At 44.5% G+C, this 21455-nt stretch overlaps 1 protein-coding gene across 1 annotated transcript; it reads right to left on the bottom strand.

Annotated features, from left to right (window-relative positions):
* Positions 1–8350: 8350 nt before the first annotated feature.
* On the bottom strand, positions 8351–16496 carry LOC121280720. The gene is made up of 2 exons (XM_041192842.1): positions 16421–16496; positions 8351–9462 (listed from the first exon to the last, which is right to left on the bottom strand). The coding sequence occupies exon 2, from the start codon at positions 9377–9379 to the stop codon at positions 8627–8629; it is 753 nt and encodes a 250-aa protein (XP_041048776.1). The 5' UTR covers positions 9380–9462; positions 16421–16496; the 3' UTR covers positions 8351–8626.
* Positions 16497–21455: the final 4959 nt, after the last annotated feature.

Here is a 21455-nt window from a genome sequence, read left to right as displayed (position 1 = left end):
CACGTGCTAGTCAGAGTAGAAAGAGCAGGATATATCAGATGAATATGTGACTGAAGAGATGATATGAGGGGGAAAGTTTCAGATTCCTGGGACATTGGGACCGGTTCTGGGGGAGGTGGGACCAATACAAACTGGACGGGTTACGTATTGAATTCAATAACTTTAGGTGTTGAACTCCCTCCTCCATCCCCACCCCCTTTCTGTTTCTTCCCCATTCCTTTTGTTTTTTCCAATAAATTATATAGATTTTTCTTTTCCCACCTATTTCCATTATTTTTAAATATTTTTAAATCTTTTATGCTCCCCCCACCCCCACTAGAGCTATACCTTGAGTGCCCTACCATCCATTCTTAATTAGCACATTCGTTTAGATAATATCACCAACTTCAACACCTATGTGTTCTTTTGGTCTGTTGTCTGTGACATCTTTTGATGATCTGCTTCTATCACTGCTTGCTTGTCCCTACAACTACACCACCCCCCTCCAATTCTCTCCCCCCACCCACCCCGCGCCCCCACCCCCGCTCTCCCCCCCCCCCCCCCCCCCCCCCCCCCCCCCCCCCCCACACACACACACACACACACACACACACACACACACCCCTTAAACCAGCTTATATTTCACCCCTTCCTTGGATTCACCTAGTTCTGTTGAAGGGTCATGAGGACTCGAAACCTCAACTCTTTTCTTCTCTGCCGATGCTGCCAGACCTGCTGAGTTTTTCCAGGTAATTCTGTTTTTGTTTTGGATGGGTTACACCTGGGCAGGACCGGGACTGATGTTCTAGGGGAGTATTTGCTAGAGTGGTTAGGGAGGGTTCAAACTAAAATGGCAGGCAGATGGGAACCTATGCAAGGAGTCAGAGGAAGGGGAATCAAGGACAAGAACAAAAGATAGAAAGGGGAAAAAGAAAAGTGATAGGCAGAGAAATCAAGGGCAAGAATCAAACAGGGCCTCAGTGAAAAATAGTGGGAATGGGACAAGCAATGTTAAAAAGACAAGCCTTAACGCGAGGTGCATTCACAATAAAGTGGATGAATTAACCGTGCAAATTAATGTAAACAGGTATGATATAGTCGGGATTACGAAGACATGGGTGCAGGTGACCAGGGATGGGAACTGAACATTCAGAGGTATTCAGTATTTAGGAAAGATGTATAAAAAGGAAAAGGTGGTGAAGTTGCATTGCTGGTTAAATAGGAAATTAATGCAATAGTGAGGAATGATATTAATTCCGATGATGTGGAATCTGTATATGTAAAGCTGAGAAACACTAAGGGGCAAAAAACATTAGTGGGGGTTGTATATAGGCCCCCAAACTGTAGTGGTGATGTTGGGAATGAATTTAAACAAGAAATTAGAGATGCATGCAATAAAGGAATTTCTGCATATAGATTGGGCAAATCAAATTAGTAACAATACCATAGAGGAGGAATTCCTGGAGTGAATACGGGATGGTTTTTTGGACCAAAACGTTGAGGAACCAACTAGAGAATGGGCCATCCTAGACTGGGTATTGTGTAATGAGAAAGGAATAATTGGCAATCTAGTTGTGCGAGGCTCCTTGGGGATGGGCAACCATAATATGAAAGAATTCTTCATCAAGATGGAGAGTGACGTAGTTGATTCTGAGACTCAGGTCCTGAATCTTAATAACGAAAACTATGATGTTCTGAGGCATGAGTTGGCTATGATGGATTGGGAAACGTTACTTAGAGGGATGATAGTGGATAGGTAATGGCAAACGTTCAAAGAGTGCATGGGTGAATTGCAACAATTGTTTATTCCTGTCTGGCGCAAAAGTAAGACAGGAAAGGTGGCCAAACCATGGTTTACATGGGAAATTAGAGATAGTATTAGATCCAAGGAAGAGGCATATAAATTGGCCAGAAGAAACAACAGACCTGAGGATGGGAAGCAGTTTAAACTTCAGCAAAAGAGGACCAAGGGATTGATTAAGAAAGGGAAAATAGAGCACAAAAGTAAGCTTGCGGGGAACATAAAAACTGACTGTAAAAGTTACTATAGGCATGTGAAAAGAAGAAGATTGGTGAAGACAAATGTAGGTCCTTTACAGTCAAAAACAGGGGAATTTATAACGGGGAACAAAGAAATAGCAGACCAACTAAGTATATATTTTGGTTCTGTCTTCACAAAGGAGGACACAAATAACATACCAAAAAATGTTGGGGAACACAGGGTTTAGTGAGAGGGAGGAACTGAAAGAAATCAGAATTAGTAGGGAAATGGTGTTGGGGAAATTGATGGGATTGAAGGGCAATAAATCCCCAGGGCCTGATAATCTACATCCCAGAGTACTTAAGGAAGTGGCCCTAGAAATAGTGGATGCATTGGTGGTCATCTTCTGAGATTCTATAGACCCTGGAACAGTTCCTATAGATTGGAGGGTAGCTAATGTAACCCCACTATTTAAAAAGGGAGGTAGAGAGAAACTAGGGAATTATAAACCAGTCAGCCTGACGTTGGTAGTGGGAAAATTCTAGAGTCCATCATAAAAGATTTAATAGCTGAGCACTTGGAAAACAGTGGCAGAATTGGACAGAGTCAGCATGGATTTACGAAAGGGAAGTCATGCTTGACAAATCTACTGGACTTTTTCGAGGGTGTAACTAGTAGAGTTGATGAGGGGGAGCCAGTGGATGTGATTTATTTGGGCTTTCAGGAGGCTTTTGACAAAGTCCCACATAAGAGATTAATGTGTAAAATTAAAGCGCATGGGATTGGGGGTAGTGTATTGAAATGGATAGAAAGCTGGTTGGCAGACAGGAAACAAAGAATAGGAATAAACAGGTCTTTTTCCGAATGGCAGGCAGTGACTAGTGGGGACCCCAGCTATTCACAACATATTAATGTTTTAGATGAGGGAACTAAATGTAATATCTCCAAATTTGCAGATGACACAAAGCTGGGTGGGAGAGTGAGCTGTGAGGAGGATGCAGAGGTGCTTCAGTGTGATTTGGACAAGCTAAGTGAGTGGGCAAATGCATGGCAGATGCAGTATAATGTGGATAAATGTGAGGTTATCCACTTTGGTAGCAAAAACAGGAAGGCAGATTATTATCTGAATGGCTATAAATTGAGAGAGGGGAATGTGCAACGAGACCTGTGTGTCCTCGTACACCAGTTGCTGAAGGTAAGCGTGCAGGTGTAGCAGGCGGTAAAGAAGGCAAATGGTATGTTGGCCTTCATAGCGAGAGGATTGGTGTACAGGAGCAGGGATGTCTTGTTGCAATTATACAGGGACTTGGTGAGACTACACCTGGAATATTGTGTGCAGTTTTGGTCTCCTTATCTGAGGAAGGATGTATTTGCTATAGAGGGAGTGCAGCGAAGGTTTACCCGACTGATTCCTGGGATGGTGGGACTGACATACGAGGAGAGATTGAGTTGGTTAGGATTATATTTGCTGGAGTTGAGAAGAACGAGGAGGGATCTCATAGAAACCTATAAAATTCTAATAGGACTAGACAGGGTAGATGCAGGAAGGATGTTCCCAATGGTGGGGGGTCCAGAACCAGCCTGAGGATATGGGGTAGACCATTTAGGGCTGAGATGAGGAGAAATTTCTTCACCCAGCTTGTGGAATTCGCTACCACAGAAAGTAGTTGAGGCCAAAACATTATATGTTTTCAAGAAGGAATTAGATATAGCTCTTGGGGCAAAAGGGATCAAAGAAAATGGGGAAAAAGCGGGAGCAGGCTATTGAGTTGGATGATCAGCCATGATCATAATGAATAGCGGAGCAGGCTTGAAGGGCAGAATGGCCTACTCCTGCTCCTATTTTCTATGTTTCTATGTTATCCACCCTTCAAGGACATTTGTATCTCCACCATAATGTGGTGGAGCACAAACTGTGGTTTGAGGCCATTCCTGGAGTGAAAGCTGAGTCTGCTTGGCCTGTGCACTGAGTTTAAATTGCCCAGCCAATTTGTAATTTGTGTCTGTGTGCTTCATGCCTTTCCCCTACTGTTGAAAATGGGATCTCCTGGGATGTCTGAGATCTGGGTTCCGTCTGCCAACTTTGAAGGTTTGCGGAGTCTCCACGACTCTGACAAAATCTGGCCCAATATTGCTGCTGAGGTTTCAATAAACATTCATCATAAATTCCTTGCTTTTTTCCTCGATGCCTCTATTTATAAAACCCAGGATCCCAATGCCTTTTTACCCACTTTCTCAGTTTACCCTGCCACCTTCAATGACTTGTGCACATACCCCTAGGTCTCTTTGCTACTGCACCCCCTTTAGAATTGTATCTTTTACTTTATATTCTCTCCTCATTCTTCCTACCAAAGCGTATTACCTCACACTGCTCCCTATTAAATTTCATTTGCCTCAAGGACTGCCCACCCCACCAGTTTGTCCATGTCCCCTTGAAATCGTCATTATTCTCCTCACAGTTCACAATACTTTCAAGTTTTGAGCCATCTGCAAATTTTGAAACTGTGCCCTGCACATCAAGTCCAGGGCATTAAATAGCCAAAGAAAAGCAGGGGTCCTAAAACCAACCCCTGGGGAACTTCATTATAAACCTTCTTCTAATCTAAAAAACAACCATTCACTGTTATGTTTCCTGTCACTCAGCCAACTTCATATCTGTATTGGTACTGTCCCTTTTATTCCATGGGCTTTGACTTTGCTGACAAGCCTATGATGTGTTACCTTATCAAGCACCCACGTGTGCACCACATAAACCATATTTCCCTCATCAACCCTTCCTGTTGTTTCTGATCAGACTAGCTCCTAGAAGGAGAGCAGCTGAAATGTTGGCTCAGCCAGCACTTATTGCCCATCCCCAATTGTCCTTGAGAAGATGGTGGTGAGCTGCCTTCTTGAACCGCTGCAGTCCATCTGGTGTAGGAACACCCACAGTGCTGTTAGAGAGAGAGTTCCAGGATTTTGACCCAGCGACAGTGAAGGAATGGCGATATATTTCCAAGTGAGGATGGTGAGTGGCTTGGAGGGGAACTTCCAGGTGGTGGTGTTCACATGTGTCTCCTGCCCTTATCCTTCTAGATGGTAGTGGTCGTGGGTTTGGAAGGTGCTGTCGAAAGAGCCTTGGTGAGTTCCTGCAGCGTATTTTATAGATAGTACGCACTGCTGCTACTGTGCGTTGGCGGTGGAGGGAGCAAATGCTTATGGATGTGGCGCCAATCAAGCAGCTGCTTTGGCCTGGATGGTGTTGATCTTCTCGAGTGCTGTTGAACTTGCACTCATCCAGACAAGTGGAGAGTATTCCATCACTGTAGTTAGTAACTCTAATTTTGGGAAATGTAGGACTGTAGCTTTAAGAATAATCCTGTGTTGTATGATCACACGATCTGTGTAAACCAATGTGTTAACAGCGTGGGGAACCAATACAAGAGAGTTCTTCTTTTGTTATGGAGTTTTATGCACACATGTAGTTGTTGCTGCTGTTTTGTAAATAAAGTTAAATGTTTCCACTAAGAAAATTTGTCTGAAGATCAACTGTATAACAATCACACACCTGACTTGTGTCTTGCAGATGGTGGACAGGCTTTGGGGAGTCAGGAGGTGGGTTACTCATCACAGGATTCCTAGCCCCTGACCTGCTCTTGTAGCTACAGTACTTATATGGCTGGTCCAGTTCAATTACTGCTCAATGGTAACTCCCAGGATGTTGATAGTGGGAGATTCATTGATGGTAATGCCATTGAAAGTCAAGGGACAATGGTTAGATTCTCTCTTGTTGGAGATGGGCATTGCCTGGCACTTGTGTGGTGTGAATATTACTTCCCACTTGTCAATCCAAGCCTGGATATTGTCCAGGTCTTGCTTCATTCAGTACCTAAGGAGTCGCGAATGGTGCTGAACATTGTGCAATCATCAGCGAACATCCTCACATCTGATCTTATGATGGAAGGAAGGTCATTGATGAAGCAGCTGAAGATGATTAGCTCTGTTCTGCCATTCAAGGAGATCATGGTTGATGTGCGAGCTGACTACATTTATCCATCTTTGCTTAATACCTCTTAATATCCGCTAATACCTTTGCTTAACAGATATTTATGTTCCTCAGATTTAAAGTTAATAATTGATCTAGCATCAATTGTCAGTTGTGGAAGAGAATTTCAAACTTTTACCATTCTCTGTGAGTAGAAATGTTTCCTAATTTTCACTCCTGAAAAGTCTGGCTCTAATCCTTGGATTATGGCCCCTTGTTCTTGATTCCCCAACCAGTAGAAATAGTTTCTCTCCATCTACCTTATCTGTTCCTTTTAATATCTAGAAAACTTTGATCTAATCACCCTTACCCCTCTAAATTCTATTATGTTCCCCCAGAATTATAATTGTGTTGAGATCTTTGCACCCCACTAATCTTAGCCTCTTCAGCAGCCCTGGTTTTAATCATTCCATCATGCCTCCAGCTTCCTGGGCTCTAATGTCACCACTCACTGGGGATAATGCAGTGTAATATCACACCCCACTGCTTCCCAAGCTGCAACAAATGTGGAAACGTTTTATCAACCCACCTAACTGTTTACTTCAGGTTAACAGATACAAGCACCAGGTTTGTAAACTTAATAAGTAAATAACTGTTAGTTGAACAAATTGTCTTTAATCAGTGGCAAAATAAAGCAATATGAATTGCTAACTTCTAACTCTGTAACCTAAACTCTGCTTCTTCTTAAATCCCTATACACACACACACACAAGACACATAAGACAAACAAAAACATGGATTTTAAGGGTGAGATAAAACAGTTCACTAGCAGCAATCTGAAATACAGGTTTCGATGGGTTGATTTTGATTGACGTCTTCCAAATTCTTTTCAGTTCTTGTTGATGATGCGAGGTGGTCTTCTAGCACTTTCGGTCTTTAGTTCACTGGTTGAGCACTTGCCTTTCAATATCTCTAATAGTGATTTTCTCCTTTGCTCTTTAATAGGGGTTTTCAGAGAGAGCAGGTTATAGCGAAATGAGCAGAAAAAGCCAGCTAGCTATCATTGTGGAATTACTGGAATCTTACACACACTGGAGTGAGAGATTTTAGGTCTTTTTCCTTTCAGGCTAGGAGCTATTCTGCTGCACTGCTCTCACACAAACCCTGGTCACCTGGTCAGGTGTTGTTGCCAGGCAGTTCCCCATTAGACCAGACTCCTCCTTGACACCATCCTGTCTTTCATGACACACTCTGTTTTGGGATAGCAACATTGTATATATCTCTCACACTGTTCCAGTGGACATGTCCTTCAAACTGCAGCCATTGTAATTTTAATCCACAGTCCAACAGAAATAAAAAGATATGTTCTTTACATTAAGCTCTGGATTTCCTTCCCTTACCCTCTCCACCTCACATCCTGCCATTCCTCCTTTATTATACTCCTTAAAACTTGCCTCTTTGACCAAGCTTTTGGTCACCTTACCCAGTGTGCTTGAGATTTACTTTCAGGCTGAAAGGTAATGAGTGGAGGGAGTTGAGGGATACTGCTTTGAGGTCAAGAACTCTGAAAGAACAGGCCAGAAGTGTTGACTCTAACTACAGGTCTTTTTTGTCATTTTTGCCTTTGTTTCCTGGTCGCAGCCAACCAGATTGAGAGGGAGGCTGAGAGTTGCCACGGAATATAGGATAGGCCAAGCAAGGAATGGTCAGAGGCAAGAGGCAGATTGGAGCCTTGTATACAGCCTGGAAGGGTCAGGTGGGGAGGTGTTGGGGGGATTAGGGGTTGTGGAATGATTGTGGGAGATGGGTGAAGGAGGGGAACAGGATTCAGCAGGTAAGTGGAAAGGCACTTCCTGCATTGGACATTCTTGCTTCCTTTTTGCCCTGGGGTTTCCCAAGGCCAAATAAATTCAGCCACACAGTTAGGGTTAAAGTCAAAATGGTGGTTAAACATTGGGCAGGCAACCTCATTATAACATATTGCCAACCTGCTTTTTACAAGTGGGATGATTACCCACCCCCAGTCCTGTCTCCATTTAAACTAGAAGCGAGCAGGTTGGATTCTGGTTGGAAACATGTTTCCGATTTTTTAACCCTTCAGTTTTGGGGGTTTAAATTTCCCCCCCTGCTCATGTGGCTCCAAGCCACATTTCTATGAAATCTCTTGTTTAAAAATGCTGCCTAAATGCAAGTTGTTAATTATCAGCTGGAATTTGCCATCTCCTGAATTGTTCATTTCCTTTATCTTCAAATTTTTCTTCCTATGCTTTCTACACAACTGAGATTTTAAATGAAAATCTGTAGGGTGAGAATTATGCACATTTCAATAAATAAATTCCATGGCTTTGATCAAGCTGAAACTCATTAATACTGGAATTTTCGGTCAGTGGATATTACAGACTCTAATCACACATCAAACAGCAAGTAATAGCAACATTACAATTTAACATCAACATGTGTATTGTAATATATTGCAAAGACTCCCCTATTAAGTACAGATATAATTCCTGTACAGTCATCTCGGATGTACAGTTCAGAGTCATGATGTTCACACTGCCTGTGCACATTCACTCAGTTGATCTCCATTCATAATCCAGATATTGCAACAAACTGTTCACACTGAGAGTTTTTTTCAAGTCCACGTTCATTTACCATCAAAGCAGATGGCTAAAGTAGTGCTCAAAGTGGAGATTCAACCAGGTTCAGCACAGAAAGCCACTTTCCAAGTACCTTTCAGGTTTCACCACCACAACTGGTGTGTTTGGGATTTCTGTACTAGTTGGTGCTGTCTGGTTGAGATGATGCAAAATTCTCCATGTGCAGTTATCGAAGGACATCTCTTCCTTGGGACCCATGTTGACAGGCTGCACTGAGATAAGTGTCATATGTGAAGCTTTTGGGGTGATAGCTGAATGAGCGTTCAGGGTAATAGCACAAGTCTGGCTTCTTACACTTCTTGCAATGACAATTATACAAGTACTTGGTCTCGGAGAGAGACCAGGTTGTGACCAAAGAACATGGTTGTAATCCAACATTTTACTCATTATATTAGGAGCCAGATCACCATCAGTGACCAATAGTAACTTGAGAATAATCCTAGAGAGGCAAAGCATTGTGCTCCATGAATCTTCAAATCCAACTCCAACTAACCAATGTTCCAGCGTTTCTGTGGGGTCAGTGAGATGACGATCGAAAACATTTTCCAGAGCTCTCCAGAAACTTTCGGACTGACTTGGGAAGGAGACCCTAAGCTTGTGGAGCTTGTGATTCAGTGAAAGGTGCCCATTGAACTTTGTTAGGTCAGGGGAGATGAGAAGAGGCTCAGACCAATTTGTGGAAACTAATATGATTGTGACAGCAACAAAGACCAAAGTTAAAACTGCAGCAAGTTTTAATGAAAAAAATAAGTCCGATTCTAGAGATACTGCACTAGGAGCCTGTTCCCTTGATTCCATTCCATACTCAGGAAAACTGCCGCACTGAGCAATGTTAGCAGTTGTTGCCTGTTCATTAAATGCATCTGTGATCCTGATCTCATCTATGACAAACATTAAAGGAGAAAGACTTTCATTTATTTATCAATTCTTCTCTCTCAAATATCTTGAAGCATATCACATCACATAGTAAAGGAGCCTTTAGGTGGCAGCAATGATAACATGATAGAACTTCATGTTCAGTTTGAAGGGGAGAACTGTGGGTCTAAGTCTAGTGTTTTAAACTTGAATAAGGATAATTATAAGGGTATGAAAGCAGTGATAGCTAAAGTGAACTGGAACACTAGATTAAACGGTAGGACAGTATAGGTGCAGTGGCCGATTTTTAAGGAGAGATTTAATAACACTCAGAAAAGAATTATCCCAGTGAGAAAGAAAGAATCTTTGTGAAGGATGCATCATCTATGACTGAATAAGGAAGTTAAGGATTGTATCAAATTGAAAGATGCACTGTATAAATTTGCAGAGATTCATGGTAGGTCAGAAGATTGGTCAGATTTTAAGAACCAGCAAAGAATGACTAAAAGCATAATAAAGAAAGTAGAGTATGAGAAAAAGCTAGCTAGTAATATAGAATAGATAGTAAAAGTTTCTACAATAGGAAAAGAGTAACTAAAGCTAGTCTTGGTCCCTCAGAGAGTGAGTCTGGGAATTGATAATGGAAAACAAAGAAATGGTGGAGGTGTTGAACAGGTTATTTTGTGTCTGTAGGACACTTGGAAAACTTCCCCAAAGATACTTAAAAAACAAGAGGTGAAAGGAAAGGAGGAAGTTAAAACAATCACCATCATTAGGGAAAAGGTACTGGAAAAACTATTAGATCTAAATGCTGGTAAGCCCCCAGGACCAGATGACCTGCATCCATGGGATCTTAAAAGAAGTGGCTGCAGGGATAGTAGAGGCATTAGTTATAATCTTCCAAAATTCCTTAGATTCTGGAAAGGTTCCAGCAGATTGGCAAATAGCTAATGGAACACCTTTATTCAAGAAACAAGGGAGATAGAAAGCAGGAAACTACAGGCCAGTTAGCCTTACATCTGTCATAGGGAAATTGATAGAATCCATTATTAAGGAGGTTATAGCAGGATACTTAGAAAATTACAATTTGATCATGCAGGATCAACATGGCTTCATGAAAGGGAAATCATGTTTAACTAATTTATTAGAGCTTTTTGATGAAGTAACATTCAAGGTGGATAAAGGAGAACCTGTGGATGTGGTTACTTGGATTTCCAAAAGGCATTTGATAAGGTACCACATCAAAGGTTACTTCACAAGATAAGAGCGCATGGTGTGGAGATAACATATTAGCATGGAGAAAGGATTGGTTAGCTAATAGGAAGCAGAGAGTAGGCATATGTAGGTATTTTTCAGGTTGGCAAGTGGTAACTAGTGGAGTGCCACAGGGATCAGTGCTGGAGACTCAACTAATTACAATCTATACCAATGACTTGGATGAAGTGACTGTATAGTTGCTGATGATAGGTAGGAAAGTAAATTGTGAAGAGGACATAAAGAGTCTATAAAGGGAAATAGATAGGTTAAGCAAAGATTTGGCAGTTCAAGTATAATGTGGGAAAATGCGAACTTGCCCACTTTGGCAGGAAGAATAAAAAAACACCTTTTTTTGATTCATTCATGGGATGTGGGTATCACTGCCTAGGCTAGCATTTATTGCCCATCACTAATTGTCCGTGAGAAGGTGGTGGTGAACTGCCTTCTTGAACCACTGCAACTTGGCCTCCGCCAGAGGCCCCCAGCATCACAGATTCCGGTTTTCAGTCAATTCAATTCACTCCACGTGATAACAAGAAATGGCTGAAGGCACTGGATGCTGCAAAGGCTATGGGCCCTGACAATATTCTAGCAATAGCACTGAAGACTTGTGCTCCTGAACATGCTGTGCCCCTAGCCAAGCTGTTCCAGTATAGCTATGAGACTGGCATCTACCCAACAATATAGAAAATTGACCAGGTATGTCCTGTACACAAAAAGCAGGACACATCCAACCTGGCCAATTACCGCCCCATCAGTCTAGTGATGGAAGGGGTCATCAACAGTGCTATCAAGTGGTACTTGCTTAGCAATAACCTGCTCTCTGACACCCAGTTTTTGTTCTGCCAGGGCCACTCAGCTCCTGACCTCATTATAGCCTTGGTTCAAACATGGACAAAAGAGCTGAATTCCTGAGGTGGGGTGAGAGTGACTGTCTTTGACAGCGAGGCCCCATTTGACTGAGTGTGGTGTCAAGGAGCCCTAGCAAAATTGGATTCAATGGGAATCATTTTTTAAAATGAAATTGGACTAACTTTGGCATTTATATTGTATGAATGTAAGGGATGTAATTTAATAGTATAATCAGTTTTGAAATGAAACCAAAAATGAAGTAACTCACTTAACATTTGTATTGGCTGGAGTCATACCTAGCAGAAAGGAAGATGGTTGTGGTTCTTGGAGGTCAATTATCTCAGTTCCAGGACATCATTGCAGAAGCTGCTCAGGGTAGTGTCCTAGGCCCAACCATCTTCAGCTGCTTCATCAATGACCTTCCTTCCATCACAGGGTCAGAATCAGGGATGTTCGCTGATGATTGCACAAAGTTCAGCACCATTTGTGACTCCTCAGATACTGAAGCAGTCCATGCCCAAATGCAGCAAGACCTGGACAACATTCAGGCTTTGGCTGACAAGTAACATTTGTACCACACTTGGCAGAGACCATCTCCAACAAGGCAGAATCTAACCATCCTGTCTTGACATTCAATTGCATTACCAACACTGAATCCCCACTATCAACATCCTGGGGGTTACCATTGACCAGAACCTGAACTGGACTACCCATATGAATACTATGGCTACAAAAGCAGGTCAGAGGCTAGGAATCCTGTGATGAGTAACTCACCTCCTGACTCCCCAAAGCCTGTCCACCATCTACAAAGCACACGTCAGGAGCGTGATGGAATACTCCCCACTTGCCTGGATGAGTGCAGCTCCCACAACAATGAAGAAGCTTGACACCATCCAGGACAAAGAAGCCCACTTGATTGGCACCACATCCACAAACTTCCCTCCACAACTGACTAACAGTGGCAGCAGTGTGTACCATCTACAAGATGCACTGCAGAAACTCACCACGGCTCCTTAGACAGCACCCTCCAAACCCATGATCACTACCATCTGGAAGGACAAGGGCAGCAGATAGATGGGAACACCGCCACCTGCAAGTTCCCCTCCAAGCCACTCACCATCCTGACTTGCAACTATATCGCCGTTCCTTCACTGTTGCTGGGTCAAAATCCTGGAACTTCCTCCCTAACAGCACAGCGGGTGTACCCATGCCACAGGGACTTCAGTGGTTCAAGAAGGCAGCTCACCACCATCTTCTCAAGGGCAATTAGGGATGGGCAATAAATGATGGCCTAGCCAGCGATGCCCACATGCCTTGAATGATAAAAAAAAAGTGGTGTAGGCACTTCTGGCTGAAGATTGTAGTGAATGCTTCAGCCTTATCCTTTGTACTGATGTGCTTGACTCCTCTATCATTGAGCATGTCAATATTTGTGGAGCCTCCTCCACCAGTGAGTTGTTTAATTGTCCACCACCATTCATGACTGGATGTGGAAGGATTGCAGAGCTTAGATCTGATCCATTGGTTGTGGGATCACTTAGCTCTGTCTATCATTTACTGCTTATGCTGTTTGGCACACAAGTAGTTTTGTGATATAGCTTCACCAGGTTAACACCCCATTTTTAGGTTTGCCTGGTGCTGCTCCTGGCATGCCCTCCTGCACTCTACATTGATCCAGGGTCGATCCCCTGGTTTGGTGGTAAAGGGAGAGTGCGGGATATGCTGGGCTATGAGGTTACAGACTGTGGTTGAGTACAATTCTGCTGCTGCTGCTGATGGCCCACAGTGCCTCAAGGATGCCCAGACTTGAGTTGCTAGATCCGTTCGAAATCTATCCCATTTAGCATGGTGGTAGTGCCACACAACATGATAAGGTATCCTCAACATGAAGACGGGACTTCATCTCCACAATGAGTGTGCGGTGGTCACTCCTACCAATACTGTCATGGACAGATGCATGTGCAGCAGGCAGGTTGGTGAGGATGAGGTCAAGTATGTTTTTCCCTCTTGTTGCTTACCACACCACCTGCCGCAGATCCAGCCTAGCAGATATGTCCTTTAGGATTTGGCCAGCTTGGTCAGTAGTGGTGCTAGCGAGCCACTCGTGGTGAAGGATATTGAAGTCCCCCACCCAGAGTACATTCTGTGCTCTTGCCACCCTCAGTGATTCCTCCTAGTGGTGTTCAGCATGGAGGAGCACTGATTCATCAGTTGAGGGAGGGCAGTACATGGTCATCAGCAGGAGGCTTGCTTGCTCATGTTTGACCTGATACCATGAGGCTTCATGGGGTCCGGAGTAAATGTTGAGGACTCCTAGGGCAACTACCTCCCGACTGTATACCACTGTGCTGTCACCTCTGCTGGGTCTGTCCTGCTGGTGAGATAGGACATACCCAGGGATGGTGATGGTGGTGTCTGGGACATTATCTATAAGCTATGATTCTGTGAGGATGATTATGTCAGGCTGTTGCTTGACTAGTCCGTGAGACAGCTTTCCTCAATTTTTGCTCCAGCCCCCAGATGTCAGTAAGGAGGATTTTGCAGGATTGACTGGGTGGAGATTGCCGTTGTCGTTTCCACTGCCTATGTTGATGCCGGGTGGTCCATCTGGTTTCATCTTTTTCACTTTATAGAAGTTTGATACAATGAGTGGCTTGCTAGGCTATTGCAGAGGCCAGTTAAGAGTCAACCACTTTTTGTTTGGATCTGGAATCACATGTAGGCCAGACCAGGTAAGGATGGCAGATTTCCCTCCCTACAGGGGCATCAGTGAACCAAATGGTTTTTTACACAATCTATGGTGGTTTTGTGGTCATCATTAGACTTTTAATTCTAGGTTTTTAGAAAAAAATTGAATTCAAGTTCTACTATTGGCCTTGGCAGGATTTGAACCAGAGTACTCAGACCAGGGTTTCTGAATTACTAATCAACAGACAATACTACTATGCCACTGCTTCTCCCTTTATTGCTTTACACAACTCTGAGGTACAGAGGGATCTGGGTGTCCTAGTACATTCATCACAAAAAGTTAGTAGGCAGGCACAGCAAGTGATTAGGAAGGCAAGTGGAAAGTTGTCGTTTATTGCAAGGGGAATGAAATATAAAAGTAGGGATGTTTTACCACATAAGGCATTTGTGAGACCACATCTGGAGTGCTGTGTACAGTTTTGGTCTCTTTATTTACAAAAGGATATAAAAGTGTTAGATGCAGTTTAGAGAAGGGTCATTTGACTGATTCCTGGGATGAAGGGTTTGTCTTATGAGGAAAAGTTGGACAGGTTGATCCTGTATCCATTGGAGTTTAGAAGAATGAGAGGTGATCTTATTGAAACATAAGATCCTGAGGGGAAATGACAGGATGGATGCTGAGGGGATGTTTCCCCTCGTGGGAGAGACTAGAGCAAGGGGGCACAGTTTAAAAATAAGGATCTCTCATTTAAGACAGAGATATGGAGATTTTTTTTTTCTCTCAGAGGATTGTGAGTCTATGGAACTCTTCCCCAGAGAGTGGTAGGGGCAGACTCATTGAATATTTTTAAGGCTTAGCTAGATAGATTCTTGACGAACAAGTGTATCAAAGTTTATTGGGACTAGATGGAATGTGGAGTTGAGGCCACAATCAGATCAGCCATGATGTTGTTGAACGGCGGAGCAGGCTCAAGGGGCTGAATGGCCTACTGCAGCTCCTGATTTGTATGTATGCTCTTAATCCAAAAGATAAACAACAAATCCAGCAGAGAAAATCCCTCAATTCAGCGGATGAACCCCCAATTTAACAGAGAAACTCCCAATCCAGCAGAGAAACCCCCAAATTCAGCAAAGAAATCCCCCAAATCAGTGGATGAACACCCCCAATCCAGCAGAGAAACTCCCCAAATTCAGCAGAGAAATCCCCCAATCCAACAGAGAAATCCCCAATCCAACAGAGAAACCCTCAATCCAGCAGATTAACTCCCCAATCCAACAGAGAAACTCTACAATCCAGCAGAGAAAGCCTCAATCCAGCAGAGAAATACCCCCAATCCAGCAGAGAAACCCTCAATCCAGCAGAGAAATCCCCCCCCACCAATCCAGCAGGGAAACCCACCAATCCAGCAGAGAAACTCCCCAATCCAGCAGAGAAATCCCCCAATCCAGCAGAGAAATCCCCCTAATCCAGCAGAGAAGCCACCCAATCCAGCAGAGAAATCCCCCAATCCAGCAGAGAAACTCCCCCAATTCAGCAGAGAAGCCCCCAATCCAGCAGAAACTCCCCAATCCAGCAGAGAAATCCCCCTAATCCAGCAGAGAAATCCCCCAATCCAACAGAGAAACTCCCCAATCCAGCAGAGAAACTCCCCTGAACCAGCAGAGAAATGCCCCAATCCAGCAGAGAACTCCCCTGATCCAGCGGAGAAGTCCCCAATCCAGCAGAGAAACACCCCAATCCAGCAGAGAAGCCCCCAATCCAGCAGAGAAACACCCCAATCCAGCAGAGAAATCCCCCTAATCCAGCAGAGAAATGCCCCCCATCCAGCAAAGAAACTCCCCGAGCCAGCAGAGAAATCCCCCAATGTAGCAGAGAAATGGCCCCCAATCCAGCAGAGAAATTCCCCTGAACCAGCAGAGAAACTCCCCTGAACCAGCAGAGAAATACCCCAATCGAAGAGAGAAACTCCCCAATCCAGCAGAGAAACTCCCTCAATCCAACAGAGAAACTCCCCAATCCAACAGAGAAATCCCCTAATCCAACAGAACCCCCCCCAATCCAGTAGAGAATGCTCCAATGCAGCACAGAAGCCCCCAAATCCTGCAAAGAACCCCACCCCCCGCTGCACCCACACCGCAACAATCCAGCACTGCTCTGTGTCTGAGTCTCCCTCTCTCTCTGCTCACCTGCATTTGGTGACTCAGGGGACGCTGGGCTCCTGCTGAGTGCTTTATTAGGCCCAGGGTGTGTGGGTTTAGCTTCTCTCCCAGGGCCGGCAGTGCTATTAGCTGTTGGGGTGTGTGATTGCAGGGGGCCAGGAGTGTCTGTAAATCCGGGCCTGCAGCAGGTACCTGGAATCCGTCTCTCCGATTCACATTCACTCCCTTCCATTGCTCAGGAGAAACCAGTTGGGCCAGTTCCCAGGAGCAGATTTTAGAGCTCAGAGGGAGGGACAGATTCCAGCTCTTCACTGAAATGTTCCTTTCACTTCTGTATCCCCTGTGGTTTGGCCAGTTTGTCTCAGCATTTGTGACTTCAAACGAAATGATTCTCTCTGCTTCTCACAGCTTCATTAAATTAGAATAAATATTGAAGTATTGGTGGTAGGGAGTTCCTCTGTAGTGCCAGAGCCTAGTCCATGGCACCCAGCTAACTCAGCTATACAGTGCGGCAGGAGGCTGGTGGAAGAGCAAAGTGAGAGGAGATTCGATAGTCGGGAACAGACAGGCATTTCTGTGGCTTAAGATGTGAATCCAGGATGGTGTGATCTTTTTGAAACATATAAGATCCTGAGGGGACTTTACAGGGTGGATGCTGAGAGGTTGTTTCCCCTCATGGGAGAGACTAGAACCAGTGCAACAGTTTAAAAATAAGGAGTCTCCCATTTAAGATAGAGATGAGAAGAATTTTTTCCTCTAAGAGGGTCATTAGTCTTTGGAACTCTCTCCACCAGGGAGCAGTGGAGGTGGTGTCAATAAATATTTTTAAGGCAGAGGTAGATAGATTCTTGACTAACAAGGGAGTCAAAGGTTATCGGGGTAGGCAAAATGTGGAGTTGAGGCTACAATCAGATCAGCCATGATCTTATTGAATGGGGGAGCAGGCTTGAGGGGCTGAATGGCCTACTCCTGCTCCTAATTCATATGTTAACTCCCTGGTGCCAGGGCCAAGGATGTCACTGAGCAGCTGCAGAGCAGTCTGATGGGAGAAGGGTGAACACACAGTGCTCGTGGTCCACATTGGTACCAACGAAATAGACAGAAAGAGGGATTCTGCAAGCAGAGTTTAGGGAACTAGGAAAGAAACTAGCAAGCAGGGCCTCAAAGTTAGTAATCTCTGATTTGCTACTTTCAGTAGCAAAGGCAAGTGAGCATAGAAATTGGAAGCCAGAGCAGATGAATGCATAGCAGGAGAGATTTTTTAAAATTTATTTGTTCATGGAATGTGGGCATCGCTGCTGGACCAGCATTTATTGCCTATCCCTAATTGCCATTGAGAATGTGGTGGCGAGCTGCCTTTTTGAACTGCTGCAGTTTCGCTGATGTAGGTACACCCACAGTGCTGTTAGGGAGGGAGTTCCATGATTTTGACCCAGTGGCAGTGAAGGAATGGTGATATATTTCCAGTCAGGATGGGAGTGACTTGAAGGGGAACTTCCAGGTGGTGGTGTTCCCAACTATCTGATGTCCTTGTCCTTCTAGGTGTTAGAGGTTGTGGGTTTGGAAGGTGCTGTCAAAGAAGCCTTGGTGAATTCCTACATTGCATCTTGTAGATGGTATACACTGCTGCTACTGTGCGTCGATGGTGGAGGGAGTGAATATTGAAGGTGGTGGTTGAGGGGGCTATGCAACAGGCTGCTTTGTCCTGGATGGTGTTGAGCTTCTTGAATGTTGTGGGAGCTGCACTCATCCAGGCAAGTGGGGAGTATTCCGTTACACTCCTGACTTGTGTCATGTAGATGGTAGACAGGTTTTGGGGAGTCAGGAGGTGAGTTACTCACTGCAGGATTCCTAGTCTCTGACCTGCTCTTGTAGCCACAGTATTTATATAGCTAGTCCAGTTCAGTTGCCGGTCAATGGTAACCCCCAGGATATTGATAGTGGGGGTTTCAGCGATGGTAATGCCATTGAATGTCGAGGGAGATGGTTAGATTCTCTCTTGTTGGACATGGTCATTGCCGGGAACTTGTCTGGCGTGAATGTTACTTGCCATTTGTCAGTCCAAGCCTGGATATTGTCCAGGTCTTGCTGCATTTGGACATGGACTGCTTCAGTGTCTGAGGAGTCACAAATGATGCTAAACATTGTGCAATCATCAGTGAACATACAAACCTATGATCATGTAAATTAGGAACAGGAGTAGACCATTTGGCCCCTCGAGACTGCTCCATCATTCAATGAGACCATGTCTGCTCTGATTGTGGCCTCAACTCCACATTCCAACCTACCCTCTATAACCTTTCTTGTTAGTCAAGAATCTATCTACTTCTGCCTTAAAACATTCATTGACCCTGCCTCCACCGCTCTCCAGGGAAGAGACTAATCACCCTCTGAAAGAAAATGTTCTCCTCACCTCAATCTTAAATGGGAGGCCCCTTATTTTTAAACTGTTGCCCTAGTTCTAGCCTCTCCCTTAAGGGGAAACATCCTCTCAGCATCCACCCTGTGAAGTCCCCTCAGGATCTTATATGTTTCAATAAGATCACCTCTCATTCTTATTACTTTAACATCCCCATTTCTGATCTTCTGTTGATGAGGTTCATGATGAAACAGCTGACGATGGTTGGGCCTAGGACACTATCCTCAGGAACCCCTGCAGCGATGTCCTGGAACTGAGATGATTGACCTCCAATAACCACAACCATCTCCCTTTGTGCTAGACATGACTCCAACCAGCGGAGAGTTTTCCCCTGATTTCCACTGACTCCAGTTTTGCTAGGGCTCCTTGATGCCACCTCAGTCAAATGCTGCCTTGATGTCAAGGGCAGGCACTCCCACCTCACATCTGGAGTTCAGCTCTTTTGCCCATGTTTGAACCAAGGCTGTAATGAGCTCAGGAGTGGCCCTGGTGGAACCCAAACAGCATCAGCGAGCAGGTTATTACTAAGCAAGTGCCGCTTGAAAGCACTGTTGATGATCACTTGCATCACTTTACTGATGATGGAGAATACACTGATGGGGCAGTAATTGGCCGGATTGGACTTGTCCTGCTTTTTGTGTACAGGATGTACCTGGGCAGTTTTCCACATAGCCGGGTAGATACCAATGTTGTAGCTGTACTGGAACAGCTTGGCTAGGGGCGCGGCAAGTTCTGAAGCACAAGTCATCAGTACTATTGCCAAAATATTTTCAGGGCCCATAGCCTTTGCAGTATCCAGTGCCTTCAGCCATTTCTTCGTATCACATGGAGTGAATCGAATTGGCTGGAGACTGACATCTGTAATGCTGGAGACCTCAGGAAGAGGCCAAGATGGATCAGTCAGCGCTTCTGGCTTAAGGGTAATTGCAATAATTAAGCCATATCTTTTGCACTTATGTGCTGTGCTGCCCCATCATGAGGATGGGGATATTTGTGGAGTTTCCTCCTCCTGTTGGTTGTTTAGTTGTCCACAACTTTTCACGACTGGATGTGGCAGGACTGCAGAACTTAGATCTGATCCTTTGGTCGAGGAATCACTTAGCTCTGTCTATTATATGTTATTTTTGCTGTTTGGCACTCAGGTAGTGCTGTGTTGTAGCATCACCAGGTTGACACCCCATTTTTAGGTATGCCTGGTGCTGCTCCTGGCATGCCCACCTGCACTCGGCTTGATGGTAATGGTAGAGTGGGGGATATGCCAGGCCATGAGGTTACAAATTGTGGTTGAGCACAATTCTGCTGCTGCTGATGGTCCATCGTGCCTCATGTTGGCCCAGTCTGAAGTTTCTTGTTCTTGAAATCTATCCCATTTAGAATGATAGTAGTGCCACTGTTACGGCTGAGAAGGGAGGAGTGCACTGTCTGTCTCTAGTTCCACTGCTCCACGGGTCACAACATGTATTTAAATAATTTAGCTATACGCCAAATATGTACTTTAGCCGTTAGTTTCAGAATGACAACTCAATGCCCAGGTGATTTCAATAAACAACAAAATTATTAGTTTATTATAAAACCAGACTTGTCAAGTAGAAGGCAAAACTTCTTAACATACAGTATGAAATATGAAAGTATAATAATTACTCTTTTTAAATACCTAACTTTTTTTCTCTGTCTCTCACACACACACACACACACAAAGATAATAAAATAAAAGAATTCTGTCAAAGGGTTAAAAGCCAATTGTTCAAGGGGAAAGGGTAAATGGTGGAGTCCTCGTCCGGGTTATACGGTTGTCTTTCAGCATTGGTTTGCAAAACAATTGATGACTCTTGCACAACTTTTCAGGGAAATTTCACCTTGCGCAACTTTTCATGAGGAAAACATAGAGTAACTTTGGAACAACTTCGATTCACTTTTTGCTTTGGACGGGGTCTGGAGCTTCAGGAGCTGTTGGCTTCTTTTCCCAAGTAGTTGATTTTTCTTGTTACCACCGCACCACACCACCCCACACCCCCCCACCACCCCCCCCCCCCCCCCCCACCGCCCCCCCCGCCCACCGCCCAAAGCAAAAGCCAGCCAACCAGCTTTCAAACACAGTTTTCAAGGCCCGATTTTTTTTTCAAAGCTATAAACCACCAGAGTGTTTATCAGGCTGGTCCAATTCAGTTTATTGTCAATGGGAAGATGGTAGATTCTCTCTTGTTGGAGATGGTCATTGTCTGGCACAAACGTTATTTGCCACTTATCAGCCCAAGCCTGAATGTTGCCCAAGTATTGCTGCATATGGGCACAGACTGCTTCAGTATCTGTGGAGTCGCGAATGGCGGTTGAAAAATGATTGGCACCCCATCCACAAACATTCACTCCCTTCACCACCAACGCACAGCAGCAGCAGTGTGTACCATCTACAAGATGCACTGCAGGAATTCACCAAGGCTCCTTAGACAGCACCTTCCAAACCCACGACCGCTACCAACTAGAAGGACAAGGACAACAGATAGTTGGGAACACCACCACCTGGAAGTTCCCCTCCAAGTCACTCACCATCCTGACTTGGAGGGGAACTTCCAGGTGTCACTGGGTCAAAATCCTGGAACTCCCTTCCTAACAGCACTCTGGGTGTACCTACACCACATGGACTGC

Source organism: Carcharodon carcharias, chromosome 8 (assembly GCF_017639515.1).
Source record: "Carcharodon carcharias isolate sCarCar2 chromosome 8, sCarCar2.pri, whole genome shotgun sequence".
Taxonomy (NCBI): Eukaryota; Metazoa; Chordata; class Chondrichthyes; order Lamniformes; family Lamnidae; genus Carcharodon; species Carcharodon carcharias.
Note: the sequence above shows the minus strand (reverse complement) of the source record. Positions and strands in the feature narration are given on the sequence as shown.